The sequence below is a fragment of the Hakea prostrata genome, chromosome 4 (assembly GCF_041222555.1).
Source record: "Hakea prostrata isolate BN-2017 chromosome 4, UWA_Hpros_2, whole genome shotgun sequence".
Taxonomy (NCBI): Eukaryota; Viridiplantae; Streptophyta; class Magnoliopsida; order Proteales; family Proteaceae; genus Hakea; species Hakea prostrata.
In genome coordinates, this window is record NC_142603.1 from 10,917,542 (window position 1) to 10,934,323 (window position 16,782).

At 38.0% G+C, this 16,782-nt stretch overlaps 2 protein-coding genes across 3 annotated transcripts in view; both read right to left on the minus strand.

The window, feature by feature from the left end:
• Positions 1-1,450: 1,450 nt before the first annotated feature.
• Positions 1,451-2,623, minus strand: LOC149017832 (UPF0496 protein At4g34320-like). Its single transcript, XM_089154420.1, has one exon. It carries the CDS (start codon positions 2,525-2,527, stop codon positions 1,451-1,453), a length of 1,077 nt encoding a protein of 358 aa, XP_089010546.1. The 5' UTR covers positions 2,528-2,623.
• A 3,881-nt stretch (positions 2,624-6,504) lies between these two features.
• Positions 6,505-16,782, minus strand: part of PDR2 (phosphate deficiency response 2) — a 51,557-nt gene continuing 41,279 nt past the window's right edge. Inside the window, exons 15-21 of one of the 2 annotated variants that reach the window (XM_089152162.1) lie at positions 13,633-13,761; positions 10,850-10,915; positions 10,647-10,718; positions 10,227-10,378; positions 9,900-10,011; positions 9,708-9,824; positions 6,505-8,026 (exon numbers count right to left, since the gene is read on the minus strand). In XM_089152162.1, the coding sequence (XP_089008288.1) occupies positions 6,941-8,026; positions 9,708-9,824; positions 9,900-10,011; positions 10,227-10,378; positions 10,647-10,718; positions 10,850-10,915; positions 13,633-13,761 (1,734 nt within the window). In that variant the 3' untranslated portion in view covers positions 6,505-6,940. The remainder of the gene's footprint in view (positions 8,027-9,707; positions 9,825-9,899; positions 10,012-10,226; positions 10,379-10,646; positions 10,719-10,849; positions 10,916-13,632; positions 13,762-16,782) is intronic. The other variant, XM_089152161.1, reaches the window with a different exon arrangement.

Sequence of the window (16,782 nt, forward strand, 5' to 3'; positions counted from 1 at the left end):
ACATTCAAGTATTCCAAATTGGGGCCTGTGCAGCTGAGATCTGAAGGAAAATAGGAAACCCAGGAGACAGACTGGCCTGAACATGTAATCTCCAGAAAAGTAGCATCATAAAAGATTATCTTAATCTGCAAGTGGTAGAGAACCCCCAAAACTCTCAATTAACGTATTAACCCCTGTTTTGCCAGCCAATCTGCCAATGTCATTAGCAGACCTGGGCTTCCAATCAAATGACCAGTTCATTATAGAAGCAGTAACTCTGATGCACCTAATGACATGTGAAAACCTCCAAAGAATCTGTTAGTGTAAACTCATCCAATCTATGAACTGGCTGAATCTCCTTCAACAATGAGAGTCAGAAGCCTGAAACTAGACTATATCATCAAACATGTCCCCAACTAGATAGAAAGCCTTGATCAATCAAAACAAATTCTATCATAGATGCTAGAAGAAGTCCCATTGCAAGGATTCAGTAAATAGTTTTACAGACATTGAAAAAGTGGTGAACCCCAATATGCCAATAAGAGCAAAGAAGGAGAAGGGCAGAGCCTCAATACCCAATCCCACCCCAGAGACAAGGAAAAGTAGCTTCTGACCACAGTAAAAGGATCTCTAAAACGATAAATTATGCAGGAAAATTCTAACAGGGGAAGAACCCAGCTATTTGTAGAGTATAAAAAGGGGCCCTCTTTACAACTTGTTTAAAGCTACCTTGGATGGGACTAGTTTACAGTCTGAACTTTGGAGGCCACGCCACGGACTATGGCAATAGGGTCCAAAACAAACCCGTACCATTGAACTAAGCCTGCAGCTGTGGCTAGTGGACTAGACATTCACAATCTATTAAATTTGATATACATCTTGAACTTTAGAAAAGCACTCAATAAGAGCCAACCAGAATCCACACGCCAGGTAGTCAGAATTTATATCACAGAGCTAGTTCATTAAAGCTTTATGAGTGCAAGATTTTTGCCATAGTCTGAAAGAACTCTAATCTCTCAGATATTTTATCCTACAGTAAGGTGCAATCAAGGTATAAACTGTATAATTAAGATGGTAATCAAAGACGTTGAATCGTTGATAATGGAGAATCAGTGTCTAGTACACGCACACACAGAGGGTGAATTTTACTCCACAATTTCATTATTGAAAGGAAAATCACAAAAATAAATTTATAACCAGTGATCTGCAATCGGGTGTCATTTATACAAACAAATAAGACCAACAATAGTTGACCAGAACTTTGTGAAACCCCCTCCCCCAAGAACAAAACACCCCCAATGAAAAGTTGAAAATTTAACCTAAGAACTTTAACTATCAAGTCTTTCTTCTTACATTCTCCACCAAATGGGGAACCATTCCAACGAAGACATGGAGTTACCAATTGAGGCAGAACATACACAGAATGAAAATTACAGAGTCAGTGGTCAGCAGAACATACAAACATGTTTCATCAGTTGTCGGGATGCTTAATAATCTGCTGCAGAACAACTGTCCTTGCCTTACCTACATCCTGGCTGCATCTGTCAGTTTGTTCTCTCAAATCTTCTACGCTTTTCATCAGACTCTCCAACTTCTTCTTCGTCTCCTCCACTCCAGTCCTCACTGACTTCTCTTGCCTTAATGCAAAATCAGCATTCTCCATTAGAGCCAGGATCTTCATTTCCAAGCCCTCAACGTCCTTGATAGCAATCTGTGTCCCAACCTGCATTGAGTCCATCACATGCTTCTGTTCTTTCAGTCCATCCTCGTAGCTCTGCCAGATTGAGTCAAACCATTTCCCAGCTGCTCCTATTGGGATTGTAGTTGCAACTGTCAAGGCAGCAGCAACTGGAGGTGCTGCCATTACAGCAGCTACGACAGCAGAAATAACAATGGCAGTAAAAGTTGCCGAAAATAAAAACTTTGAAAATTTCCTCCATCTCTTTGCAAATTTCAGCTTCTTATCAACTTTTTTCGTTTGACTCTGTAATTTCTTCAGTATCAACAACTGATTCTGGCAAACGATCTGAAAGTGCTCGATGAAATCATTCCAGAATTGGTATCCAGCATCCCTAAAGATTTTCAATTCCTCCATATACTTCTTCTCTTTAAACCCATCATGCTTTTCAAATTCTTGCAACGCACCTACCCAGGGAATTAATTTGCTGTCACGAGCCTTCTTTAAACACTTCCCCAAGCAAGTGCAGAAACCTAGAGTTTCCAAACTGTTGTCAAAGTAATGCTCCACCAGTTCTGAAAGCTCTGCTGTCTTCAATATATCGTCAGGACAATCCAATATCACTTTTACGACTTGCTGGTCCATCGCAAGCAGGTTCTCAGTGACATCTCTCAGTGAATCCAGTGAGACAGCCCGAACCTCCACTCCTGAGTCAACAGTGTTGATCACACGCTTATTCTGCCTCCGCAAAATGGAATGGAACGAGTGCAAATCCCGATCGAGCTTAAATTCTACTGAGCTCAACTGCCCTGTATCGAGATCAATCACGGGACGATCGTCCCCTACCTTCCTGCTGCATTTTGCCCCCATTGATGATTGATGCAATACTCAGAACAGATAAACTATGAGATTTTGATTGAGAATGAACGGCTTACACGAATGAAAACTAACCGGAAAACGAGTGGTTGTGTCGGTCGGCGGCGATGTAAAAATTGGAAACTACAGGATGCAAACAAGTCAACAACGTCTTTCTTTCAAATTACAAAAGTAACCACCATGGTTGTTTCTATTTTTATCCTAAAAATTTCAATTTTCGAATTTGAAATTTCGAATATCAACGTTCAAAAAACCACAGAAATGTGATTTTTAACAAATTTACCCATATAAAGTCTAAACTACCCCCGTTATTCGATTGAGAGCAATTATTTATTAGAGGTTATTCTTGTCTTTGTCCTGGTCACTGGGGGCTATTCTTGTCCATGAAGGTGTTTCCGTCTTTGGAGTGGCGCGAAGCGTACCACTTGACCAACGGTCGAAGCAACCTGCAAACCTAACGGCTAGTATTGGAGCGTAGTAACTTGCATTAGGAAACACCGTACTTTCTAATTTCGTTCTCCTTTAACGGCACTATATTTTTGAGATATAACATCTAATGTTGACGGTTGGATGGGAATCGAGAAGTTTACTCAACTGTGAGTTTGTGTCAATCCTATTTAAAATCGGACGGTGAATATGTCTCCACGGTCCCAAGCTAGAAGTCTAGAACAGTAAATTTGTCACTTGATAAAAGGAGATTTTTGTTCGCAATGGTTAAAATGTTGGGTACTTTGGTAATTGGACGGTGGATATTTCCCTTTCTTTTCTTTTTTATACTATTCAATGCATGCAATTATTTGTCTCCCTAATAATCTAATAATTGTGAACAAATTTTAACACTAAATAGAGGCAATAATTATTGATTGTAGATTGTAGATTTGTCAACAGAGAGTTGTTCTAGCAGTAAGAAATACACCTCTTAGTAAAGAAGTTATAGGTTCGACTCTCGTTGAGGCGTCTCTTCCATAATTTTCTTGGTTGATTAGGATTGTTAGATCACTAGTGTGGTCGATGATGTGATGGATGACGAAGTGAGAAATATTTAACAACCCCATCACTAACATGACTGCATTACCCATTTCCTGCTTTAAGTTAAATTCTAGTAGTAATCCTCTAGTGACTTGACTTCATGAATGAAATAAGTTAACCCAAGACCTCAACAACAACAAAACTCTTTCACAAAAACAGTAGTGTCTAGTTTAGTAAAAATGTCTCTCCTCGAACTCAAAGAATATCTAAGTAACCAAATTGGTATTTTCTTGATATGACAGGAAAAGTAAACATCTATGGACATCTTTATTTTAATCAAGATCTCAAGAGTGTTACTCTGATTTTCTAATTCAGTTAGGCCCTATTTGGTTACATGAGTCTGGAGATTTCAAATATCTAGAGATTTCAAATCTATAGACTTCAAATCTATGGAGTCATAATTTATAAAATTAAGTGTTTGGTTGTGGAATGAAATCTGTGGATTCATCCTAAAAAACTATTTGATCTACATGATTTTTGTGAATGTGCAAATGTATAGCTTTTTTGAAATCTCTGGATTTCACCCCTTACCCATAAATCTCCAGATTCACGTTTTTAGTGTAAAAAGGTGAATCTATAGAATTCATGAATCTAGAGATTTTTACAACCAAACGGGTACAATTCTCAGATTCATGAATCCAAGAGTTTGAAATCTCTGGATTCATGTAACCAAACAGGCCCTTAGTTTCTTCTAAGCTACATATATACCTAGCGAGCTAATTGTCTAAGCTTTGCAGGGGATAGGGTGTTAATTATCTTTGCTCATTGTCAATCCCAACTTACTATATGAATGCGTTTTACTTACCAAAGTAGGTTTGCCACAAGTTGGACTCTATTGTTAGTAGTTTTAAAACACTTGACATAGGTGAGAAGTGCAATTCTAAATCATTAGCTGGGACAAAACCTGTCTTCCTGTCTCTCGTGAGCCTTCATCAATCTGAGCTATAGTTTTGAAGGAAAAGTATTTTCCTACTTCCTCTTCTTTCTTTTTTTTTCTTTTTTTCAATCTCGCATTTGGAAGAACACTGTATTCTTTTCATAAATCCTTAGGGCTGCGTTTGTTTACTGGAATAAAGGTGAGGTGGGAAAATTCTTGAAAAAATTATATATTTCTTACTTTTCCCTTAAATCTCAAAATGGTAGATTTTACTTGGAGTGGGAAAATGAGACTTGTCTGGAGATAGTGGCAACCCAACTTTCCCACCCCAAGCCATTTTAAAATTTCACATATTTTGTGAGACTTTGTAGAAAAATTAAGAAAAGTAAAAAATAGGACCCACCACTATCACTTCTCTACAAAACTCATTTCCTTTACTTCTCTTCACTCCACTACACATGAGACCCACATTTTTTTTTTTTGTGTTTGTCCCCTTATGTGGGTGTTAGTGCTTTATTGGTGTTTCTGTTCTAAGGATTTTGAAGACGTGATCCATTTTGGGCTTGACCCAACCCTTACCCTGGCTGACCCTGTCTATTGCATGTATGACAGTTTGGTCCTTGTCCGCTCCTTAGTTCGTTTCGAACCTTGTATTTTCATGCGGTTATGTTTGTACTTTTTTTAATTATATGAATGAAAAAAAGAAGAAAAAAAAAGGGTAGTTGAAGATGGTGTATCAACTTTCTTGGTTAGGGTATTCTTACTCGTTTACTTCCCCTAGATTTGGTGGCAACAACTGCTGGGATTCTAATGCTCTTCTATAGGTGTTACCAGTTCATTATGCTCAGGTGATCTCCCCAACCCCTTTGGATTAGTATATTTCAAAACCTCTGACGGCCTGACCCCTATACCTAATACCTTTGTACACAACCCAAGTTATCAAATTACTGACTAAACCTATTAGAATGGGAGATGCAATAAACAAACCAGTTATAACCCAAGTCCAACACTAACCTGGAATTGCATATGATAATAACTTTATTTTAAGAGTTTTTTACATGAGCCCCCTCCATTTTCATGGAAAATAAATCGCACCCTCTCTAAAATCAAAACCTTACAAATACCCCCTCCAACTTTAACCCCGTTACTTAGAACTGTTAAATAAATTTAATATGACCATATTACCCTCAAATATGGTTCGTTTGAACTTCATTTTCAAGAGCTTTTTTCATGAGCCCCCTCCATTTTTGTGGGAAACAAAGCGCACCCCCTCTAAAAAAAAGAACCCTTGCAAATACCCCATCTACCATTAACCCCGTTACTTAGGACTGTTAAATAATTTTAATATGACCATATTACCCTCAAATATAGTAACATTTGAACTTCTTATTTTCAAAGCAATATCACCTCACTCCTCACAGTTACTCACGATGCCTTGTAATATGTCGTCACCACTACCAATCAACGCCCAAGATTATCACCAGAGCAACATTTGAGGAGAAACAGTGCATACCTCATCTTGAGAAGAAAAAAAATGCAAATGAGGTACACATTGCTTCTCCTCAAATGTCTCTCCGGTGATAATTGTGGGCGTTGATTGGCAGTGGTGATGAAAGATTACGAAGAATCGTGAGTATCTGTGAGGAGTGAGGTGGTATGGCTTTGAAAATAAGAAGTTCAAACATTATCATATTTGAGGGTAATATGGTAATATTAAAATTAGTTTACAATCCTAAGTAACGGGGTTAACGGTAGAGGGGATATTTACAAGGTTTTTTTATTTTAGAGGGGGTGCACCTTGTTTCCCATGAAAATGGAAAGGGCTCATGTAAAAAATTCTTGAAATAAGAAGTTCAACGTTATCATATTTGAGGGTAATATGGTCATATTAAAATTATTTAACTATCCTAAGTAACGGGATTAACGGTGAAGAAAATATTTGCAAGGTTTTGATTTTAGAGGGGGTGCAATTTATTTTCCATGAAAATGGAGGGGCTCATGTAAAAATCTCTTATTTTAAAGGAGTCTTTCTCCTCAAAAAGGGAATAAATTTACATTTTCCCATCTGACTAGTTCGGGTCAAATAATCAACTTAGCAGCTTTATTTTTATTTTTATTTTTTCCAGGCAGAAGATAGCAGCTATATGGGTACCTCAAAAATTGAAACCTCATGTTAAATGTTCATAGCCGTTAGGCCCGTTACCCTGTTTTTTACACCTTGACCTAGTTCTTATGATATTACAGAATGTTGATAGTCCTCAGCACTTCACCGAATTCCCATGAAAAGAATAAAGCTAACCCTGAAGTTAAGCAGAGTCTATTTGGCCATAACTACCGGGGAAAAATGTCCACAGGCCATCATTGTGGATCAAAATCACAGCTGGTTTTTCTAATGGGGACATATTGCTACTGCATTGACGCTGTCATCTTGTGCCCTTTCTGCTATTTAGTGGCACATCAGCAGAGCTCACGGCCACTTGACTGTAATGTATGCTCTGGAATCACAAATTCTTCTTCTGTAGGGTGGCAGCTGTTTCTCGTTGCCTCTTCTTCCATTCTGGCATTCTACCAGGGAAAGCCCACCTCAAGAATCTTTCCCAAATGTAGCAAGTGGAGAACATTAGTAACGCCCAAATTAAAAGCTTCCCTCGTAATGCCTCTGGAAGTGGCACCAGCTTCAGCCAGTTATTCAAGTCCCTGAACAAATCTGAAGCAATGACTGTGAAGAACCCACCAGCAGCCAACAAAGCATAAAAAAATGGTTTGTTCTCAGGGATACTCTGGTTGAATGGATGGCCCATGTAGTTGACAGCAAAGGTTGCAGTCTGGATCATCATGTTCACTGTGTATGAAACAGTATTCACCAGGTTAGGGTGGAATTCTGAGTCTGGTTCTATGCATTCCTCTGGCATGTACTTGCTAGCTTCATTGACAGAAGAAATCAAGAAAAATATGTGAACTGCAAATTGCCCCATCAGGGAAAGAAAGACATATGCACAGAAGATGTTTGGGTGGGGCCGGGCAGCTGATAGCGTTTGAAGGGGGCGTGCATGAGAAATGAAGAGGAAAAAGGCAGCTGTGAAGATTCCACTAATTGTGGCCTGTGTGTCACCAAGCTTGACACCATCCAGGTACATTACACTAAGCACATATGCAGTTGCAAGACAGTTGAGGCCAAGGATCTTGAACATCTGGAGGGTAGTTACCAATGTACTGCGGCCCTGCCTGATTATATCTATGGTGGGGGCAACAGATGCATGTTTTGCCGTGAAGGGTGATGCCATAGATGCATCACCAAGCTTGACAATAGGTGCTGAACGACCATCACTCTCCTCATTCATCTCATCCATAAGCTTTTTCAATTTCTGCCTCTGCTTCTCGGCAGCTGTAATATGGCGATTGCTTCCTGAAGGAGCACTAGGGTCCAATGTGGAGATACCACCTTTGTTATTACCACTTGACTCTGAGACGGACTTTGCTTTCTTTGACTTGGCTGGCTTTGTTTTGGACGTAGAAGATTGTGAGGATGACGAAGCTCTAGAATCAGCTGGTGGCATTGCATTGAGTAAAGCAACTCCTACATTGGCCTGAAAGATTTTGGAGAGTGAATATCTCATACCTCCCAAAACCTTAAACAGTTATCAAACAAAGAATTGAAGCAATGCAGATGCTAAGATTAATTAGCTGCCTCTGAGATTCAGTGTCCTGAGAACTATGAAGGTTTTCTTATCATGAAATAAAACTGCATAGGTGTATGAGAGATTGCACTTGATACTATACGACATGCAACACTAAACCAAATATAACATGAGACTGCAAATAGTATACTTAGAAAAAATATAGCTCTTAAACATGGAAAATATTTGCTGCAAGAGAGTGCAAATATGAGCTCTAAAAGGAAGATTGTATGATTGATCATCTAACATCATAAAACAATAGGCTGAAAATTCAAACTATGTCCTGAGAGCAGAAAGAAAAGAAGTCCACTCCGAAAGTAATACCATCTGAAGACCTTGAACAAGAAAAATATTCTTGGCACAATCCATACAATCATGGCCCTTGAATTTGCACCACACCAAAAGTAAGATCACCTAAAGGATTTGGGTTATGAAACCCCAATGAAAATACAGAATTGCAGGTATGAACCAAACCACAAACAAAGATTCAATAACTTTATTAGAACAGGTTTTATTACGTTCAAACTTTGGTTGGTCGATCTATTTGACAAGAACAATCCATCGAAAATGATTTGAACCTAATGGTCAATTCCATGACATAGCAGAAGAAAACTAGCATTAAATACTTGAAAAACCAGACAGATTAGAGAGTCAACAGCAGAAACTTCAGGAATTCTGAGTAGAATTTAATCAACTCCTTATTTAAAACTAACCAGTAAACAGAAAATAAGGTTTAATAAATCAGATCCAGAAACCCGGATCTCAGAAGTGGAGTTGCAATGGGAAACCTGAAATTGATTGGAAATCTATTAAACAGAATCTAACACTAGTAACTGATTAAGCAGGTTGCTAGCAGGGTTGTGTAAAAATAAAATCCGAAACTGAGGTAAAATAAAAGGAATTAAAGAGAAGGCTTGTCAGGAATCAACCCGATTGACACCAGGGTGAATCTACAGAAGAGAAACAGTAATCATCAGTAGACTACTGTTTTACTTGCTAGAAATCTATCATCATTTCCGCATTTCTGGTACTTTCCTAATTCCAGTAGGATAGTTCCATTACCTAGTACTTAATCACCAGATTTCAGCCCTTGAAGAACTGTCATCCCTTTTAAACTGGACTTAGAACTAAAAGTCAGATGCAGCAGAGTTTAGTTTTAAGTTATTGAATTTTCCAAAAATTTTGTATGTTCCTTGTTCCTTCGTATTAATGACGTAAGATAGTTTGGCAGAAATCTAGTAATGAACTAACCAAAATAGATTGTTCATAACTCCATTGTAATAACAAAGACTCCATAAAAGACCGAATAGCACTACACATTTTCTCGGCATTTTACCCCCCCCCGGACCACTTTTACGATTTTACCTTTTGACTATCATAATATTCTTTCTTAAACCTGGTGTTGCTTGTATGTTACAATTGTTGACCATATAATAAATTTTATAACCGTACAGTGTAAAAAATTAAACAATATACAAACCTAGGACACCCCCGGCTTTCAATTAATCTAAAAAGCCTAAAATAGTAGGTCCTAAAATAGTTACATGTTTAAATATAGAAAGAAAAAAAATATAAGATTTATGTTTTTCACCTGCTTCAAAGCTCCAACATCATTGGTTCCATCTCCACACATCAATGTTATCCTCCCCACAGATTTTAAAGCAGTCAAGATAAGTTCCTTCTGTTCAGGAGCAACCCTTGCAAAAACCTGAAAGCATTGTTGTGGCATGTTATCAAGTTGAAGCAACTATCTAATATAAGTTTGAACAGAGTGGATCACAACCTTCGCATATGGGATGACTTGGAGAACAGAATTAGTCTGTTGCAACATTTCAAAGCAGTTCCCCCCAATACAAAGATCATAGGAGGATGACAAAGCTTCCACCTCTTTCTCACTGTAACCAGAATGCCTCAAGTAAAATATATCAGAAAGAAAAAAAATACTGATAACAGATGCTATGAATTTTATTTCAGCTTCATCTAAGACATGAAGACTAACAGACGAGACAAAGTGTAAGAAAAGGAGGGGGGGGGGGGGGACAACAAACAAATGATGTTTTCTAGGAAAAAATTGAGTGCCAGCCTCTTTGGCAGGCTAATTATACATTACCTATAGGGAATAATATCAGTTTCATCTGGTGAAATCCATTCAAAACAATCTCCATTCTTTGCTGGACTCAAAATCAATGTCGGCTTTGAAATAATATGAACTTGGCTGGCGACATGGCAAGCTGTCAAAGCTTGATCACCAGTAATCATAACCTACAATTAAAGAACTTCATCTTAGTCAAGATATTCAAAGAATTAAATACTCTATCAAGCCAACATTGATACAAAAGGTAACCAAAAAAAAGACAACAGCAAGGGTTCCAACTGCCAACTTTGGCTTAAAAAGATGCACTTTGCACCAAATATACCATCACTGAAGCAACTCAACAGAGGTATGCTTTGGCTCCTTCCAGCATACGTTTTACCCTGGTATTTGACATACTAATCAAGAAAAGTCATGGTTTGGATGTGTGCAACATACCAAGTCGTGTGAAGATCCCCTCAGTTCAGACAACACAGAAGCTGAGTCTGATCTAATAGGACAGTTGAAAACCTGAATCACAGACAACACAAAGTATTGGCAATGTATTTCATATATTGCTGACTTGTAAACTGAATGAAAAGAGATCAATTGGGTAAGAAGAAAGCAACAAGAAGAAATAATTACAGATTAGGATCACTTACTGCAAAGCCCGCAAAAGTAAGACCAGTCTCCACTATATCTCTTTCCAAGCTTCTAGCTTCACTAACCTGTCATGCAATGGAAAATTTCTAGCATTATAACAAATACTACATACTTACAGCAGTTGTTCTCAGATGTAAAGGAATGAAAGTGATGTTTATATTGAAAAGAATTAATACAAGACTGCCACTCATACTATTTAGATGTGTATCATCAATGTCCACAACATCTATTAATGCATGAATGCCACTCGTACAATTTAGATGTGTATCATCAATGACCACATCATCTTAAGTCCCTCAAATCAAGTTTTTCCCAGGTAAATGAAGTAGGCAACAGGGGGTCCTCTTTGATGCAGATCAATTGTATGTTCGAAAGTACAATACAGAAGTCAACATAAGGGTGGGCAAGTGCTTATTTTTCTCTTTTCTTCTCCCAACAATTATATCTTTCCTCATTCAAGCTGATGTTCAAGAATATCACAAAAGGTAAATTAAATTATGCGCAACCCCAATCTTCTTTTCCTAATCTTCTAATCTTCCAAATTTTCCCTACCCTAATTTCCCCCTTTTTTCCTCTCTCTATTTTCACACTCCCTAAGAAACCCAAATTTCAAACTTGGATCTACTCCAATCTAACCATTAGAACGGTTCCAAACTTTAGGGATCATTACAAAAGTTCTCTCCAAGTTTCACCATCCCATTCCAATAACTTTTCGCCCCACATCTGATGAACCTGCCACATCCATCCATATACCCCGGTACTCTAAATCTCTCCAGAACTATCCAACCACCAAAGTCTATTTACTTGTGTATCCCAATCAACTACCCCAAAATCTTAAGACCCTAAAGCCTTACTTTTTGAGTTGAGATCCTGGAAAACTGGGCCCTAGTTGAACCTCTTCAAGCTCTAAGGCTACATCAAGGCAGGCCTATAATGACCAAAGCTGATGTTGTGAAGAACGACGTTTGAAGTCTGGAACTCATGTCATGTATGACTCTAAGAGAGCCTACTGGAGGACAAGGATCTATGCTGTCAACACCATGTAGCCACATTTTTCGGATTTCCTGAGCTATCCTTTTCCCTCTTACTTCGATTTCCCTTCTTGTGGATCTCAGTTTTCCCTCTGATATTTTGAAGAGTCCATGCACCCCAACCATTAGTTGGGATAAAGCTGAGTAGTTGTTTTAAATCTACAATAGTAACAGACCGTACATCCTTTCCCACAATATTAATGAAGAAAATTTGGCAAAATGTAACTGTCTTATGAGAGGCTGAGGAGGGAGCCCAAGTGCAGGAGACACTTCCTTGGCTGAGACAGCCCCACATCCTCCCTTGTTGCCTCTCCACTCAATCACCCCTCTTCACCTATTATGATATCTAATTTCTGACCATTCAAGACCATTATTTATGCTGGCTTTTTTTCAAACAAAGTCATGGGGGATAAGGCTCCTAAAGTTTGGGACAGGTCTAACAATTAGATTGATGCAGATCTAATTTTAAAATTTGAGTCTTACGATAAGTCCAAAAATTCGTGATGGAATATGAATGACGGAAGAAGAGGGAAGGCTAGAGATGGGGTTAGGGCGTTGTTTACTACCTTGAAGATGGAACAGGACTGCTGAAATTGAAGAACAATGACTGCACTTGAAGAAGATGCACTCTTGAATCCACCTTGGCCCTCCCAAGTAAGCCCACGACTTTATTTGTTTCCAAACTTTCAATATGTTATTCCATTCAACTTGTTAATTACAGATAATGGAGACTTTATCTATAGCCTCTAAAAGGAAATCATAAAAGGATTCAAAGTTGGAAAACCAATTAAGACTCTAACTCTTAACCACTGATTGACTAAGACCCTTAACTTGCACAAGGAGCCTCCATAACTTACCCTCGAGAACTTCAACCCTTATTCAAAGAGCAGATATGGAGTCCTCATAAAATGTAGAATAAAGGTGGACTCAAATTAGGGGATCCCAACACAATTGGGAATTACACCCAGACAATGACTCTGCAATAATTCACAGAATACTAATCCAAATGAGAAATAAAAAATAAGTGTAGGGTCCAGACAACAAAATGGACAGTGAGACTCATACCTAGGACACCATGAAATTGGCAAAATTAAAAAAATACTCCTATACTTGGACGAAATTACTAGGATTGCTGGTAAGGCCGTAGGGTGCTAGTAATCCCCTTGGGCCTTCATTTGGTGGTCCTAGATTTAGTTTACATCACTTATCCTAGTTCAATGTTTACCTGTCAGCTAATTACAATTTCCACCATCTACTGATTGGTGATTCTCATCGGGTCACCTAGGGAGATTACTAATGTTAACCAGCCGAGCTTCAGAGTTCAGAAAACTACGGAGATCATAATACAGTACTTTTAAAGAGATCATACATGACTATACTAACAATTTTCTAGGCATTCTACCTCTGAGCTTTGCTTCTTTATATAGTGAACTATATATTGAATAGCGTTTTCCCCATCTTGTAGTGGAATGAATAATTTGCAATATATAAGGGCAGTCTATATTTTGTGTTGTGAATAAAAGGAAGATTAGATAGAAATAACATCATAATGAATGGAAAAAAGTTCAGACTAGTGAAGATATATTTCTAACTTATTTCACGACAGCTGATGCGTAAACAATTTGTACAGGAAGAAAAAGAAAAAAACACCACCAAATTTGGAGCAAAGTGACAAACGCTCCAACTGAAAAAGCATTGAAAATTTTCCTGATCCATCAAAACAAGGGAATGGAAACAAAAACCATCCATACCGCCATCTCTGGAAGATGCTTGTATGCAAGGGCCAAGACTCGAGATCCTTGGCGTGTATACTTCTTGTAGGTATCAACATATGATGACGGCAAATCTGTCAGCCTGTCCTGAATAGTTTCTGGGGCACCCTGAAATAAGGAACTATGTTATAAGATAATAAATAACTATAGGTTCGGCGTGAAGCCAAGTGGAACCTTAAGTTATATCATGTTCCTATAGTCATGCTGTCTTACATATTTCTCACGCAATAAGCAGTAATCACCTTATTGACAAAAGCAAGACAAACTCAGCACTTGAAGAGCACAGACATCTTTGCAGATTACACTATGAACATAATATTCTGAACAATTAAGATGCAACCCCCAATATTTGAAGCATTGGACTGGACAAGAAAGGGGAATCATTGAGCCTAATTTGGAAAAACATTAAATCACAATATCTAACATTCCTCGACACATCACCAAAATTTGGTTTCTTTTGTTTTTCAACCAAAACCAGGACCACACCTTTCAAAAGTTGAAATTACGAAACTCTAGACCACCAGCATACGAAGTTCAAAAACTCATTGAGATCTCAAAAATCACAAGTATCACAACCTAGTCGACATGAGATAGCATATAAGATATGAAAATGTAATATATCGATTGAGAGCTTTCCAACCAAGATTTTAAGAGAGTGTTTGATTTTTGGGTCTCAGGCACCCTATAAAAATGCGATGACTCAAATCATGATTTTTTAAATTTCACCAAAAAGGCTACAAATTTGTTGTTTTGGTCTGGAGAAGGGGGAAACTCTTTGTATTCACCTTCTAACCTTATCCCACTCATTTCTCACAAGATTATACAACAAAATATTTGAGCAAACTTCTTTACAGATGGCTTTCTAAATTTGGTTAGAAGATCTGGATTTGGAAGTCCATTTGTGAAGACTCCTTTCAAGCCAAATGTGGGACATACAAGAGTTGAAGACCATGGTTTGAGACTCGTGAGATATCTCGCTTTTTTAAGCAGGCAAGATGAGATGAAGGGCGAGATTCCCACATCTCGCTTGAAATCTCGCCATATCTTGCTGTAACTCTCAATTTTTGCCCCTTTTTTTACGGATTTCAACTGAATTTTCACTTGCAACTACTCATAGCACATCTATAACACCAAAGGAAGATCAATCATTCTATGCTTGTCTTATAAACTTATGTATTATGACTTATACGGAACTTTTAATGGTTGTATAATTTTATTATTCTATTCTAAAGTCGAGATTGTGATACTCGTACGGATGAAATTTTGATGACATTTAAGTTATTTGATGTATTTAATACGCTTACTTTTCATTTATAAGCCTTAAAGGTGCTATATTACATGTTGTAGAATTTCGATGTCCGAAGTAAAAGAAGCTTTAAGGAGGATGAAAATCGGCAAGACACAAGTACCTGATGAAATCCCAATTGAAGTATGGAAAAGCTTAGGAACCCATGGACTGGTTTGATTGACTAAGTTGTTTAATAAGATTATGAGCACAGGGAAAATGCCAAATGAATGGAAGAGAAGCGTCGTGGTTCCAATTTACAAAAATAAAGGAGATATTCAAAGTTGTAATAACTATAGGGGCATTTTAAATTGATGAGCCATACGATAAAATTATGGGAGAGAATAATTGAAACCCGTTTGAGACACTTAACTACAGTTACGGAGAACCAATTTGGGTTTATGCCGGGAAGATCTACAACGGATGCTATTTACCTAATCAGGAGACTTATGGAAAGGTATAGAGAATGTAGGAAAGACCTTCATATGATATTTATTGACCTAGAAAAAGCTTATGATAGAGTCCCTAGAGTATTGATTTGGCAAGTACTAGAGAAAAAAAGTGTTGCAAGTAAATATGTAGATATAGTTAACAATATGTATGATGGTTCGGTGACTAGTGTTAGAACAGTGTTGGGACAAAGTAATGAATTCCCGATAACAGTTGGGCTACATCAAGGGTCAACTTTAAGCCCATATCTATTTGCACTGGTAATGGATGAATTAACCAAAGACCATTCAAGATGAGGTCCCCTGGTGTATGCTTTTTGCAGATGATATTGTGTTGATTGATGAGACCCAAGTGGGGATTAATACCAAATTAGAATCATGGAGAGTAGCTTTGGAATCAAAAGGCTTTAAACTTAGTATATCGAAAACAAAATATCTAGTTTTCAAATTTAGTCATAATCGGGCAGATGATGAGGTGGTGATACTTGACGATAAAGAGATTCCTCAGAGTGATTGTTTTAGGTACCTAGGTTCAATCATAAGTAAAAGAGGTGATTTAGAGGATGAGGTTTCCCAAAGAATTAAAATAGGGTAGATGAAGTGGAGAGGTGCGTCCGGGGTCTTATGTGACCGGCATATTCCATTAAAGCTTAAAGGAAAATTTTATAGGACCGTTGTTCGACCAACTATGATGTACGGTGCAGAGTGATGAGTTGTTAAAAAGAATAATATAGATAAACTCAGTGTAGCAGAAATGAGGATACTAAGATGGATGAGTGGCAAAACTAGGATGGATAAGATAAGAAATGATCATATTAGAGTTGGTCTGGGAGTTGCTCCCATAAGAGATAAGCTTCAAGAAAGTCGTTTGAGGTGGCACGGCCACGTTCAACGGAGACCTATAAATGCCCCTGAACGAATAAGTGATATAATCCATATTGAAGGAACTAGAAGAGCTAGGGGTAGACCTAAGATAACCTTAGGAGAAGTGGTGAGAAAGGATATGTATACCTTAGGCCTTGTATCTAGCATGACCTCAAACAGAACTGATTGGAGGGCAAGAATCCATGTAGCCGGGGACAAGGCTTATTGTTGTTGTTGTTGTTGTATAACCTTGTCTTCCCCAATCTTACAACATTTCAATTTCACACTTAGGGTCAACATAGAACTCATACTTAGGGTTGTTTTCTCACAAATCCAAGGTCATCATTGTGTTCAGAAGGCCTAAATTATGCTTACTACCGAGTTTTGAGCCCAACTTCGACCCTAAAACCCATCGAGTTGGCCCAAAAAAAATCATATCTCGACCAAGATCTCGCTGACTCGGTTGAAATCACAGTTTTTGGAAGGAGCAAGATCACACTCAAGAGTGAGATCTTGAGCCATGTTGAAGAC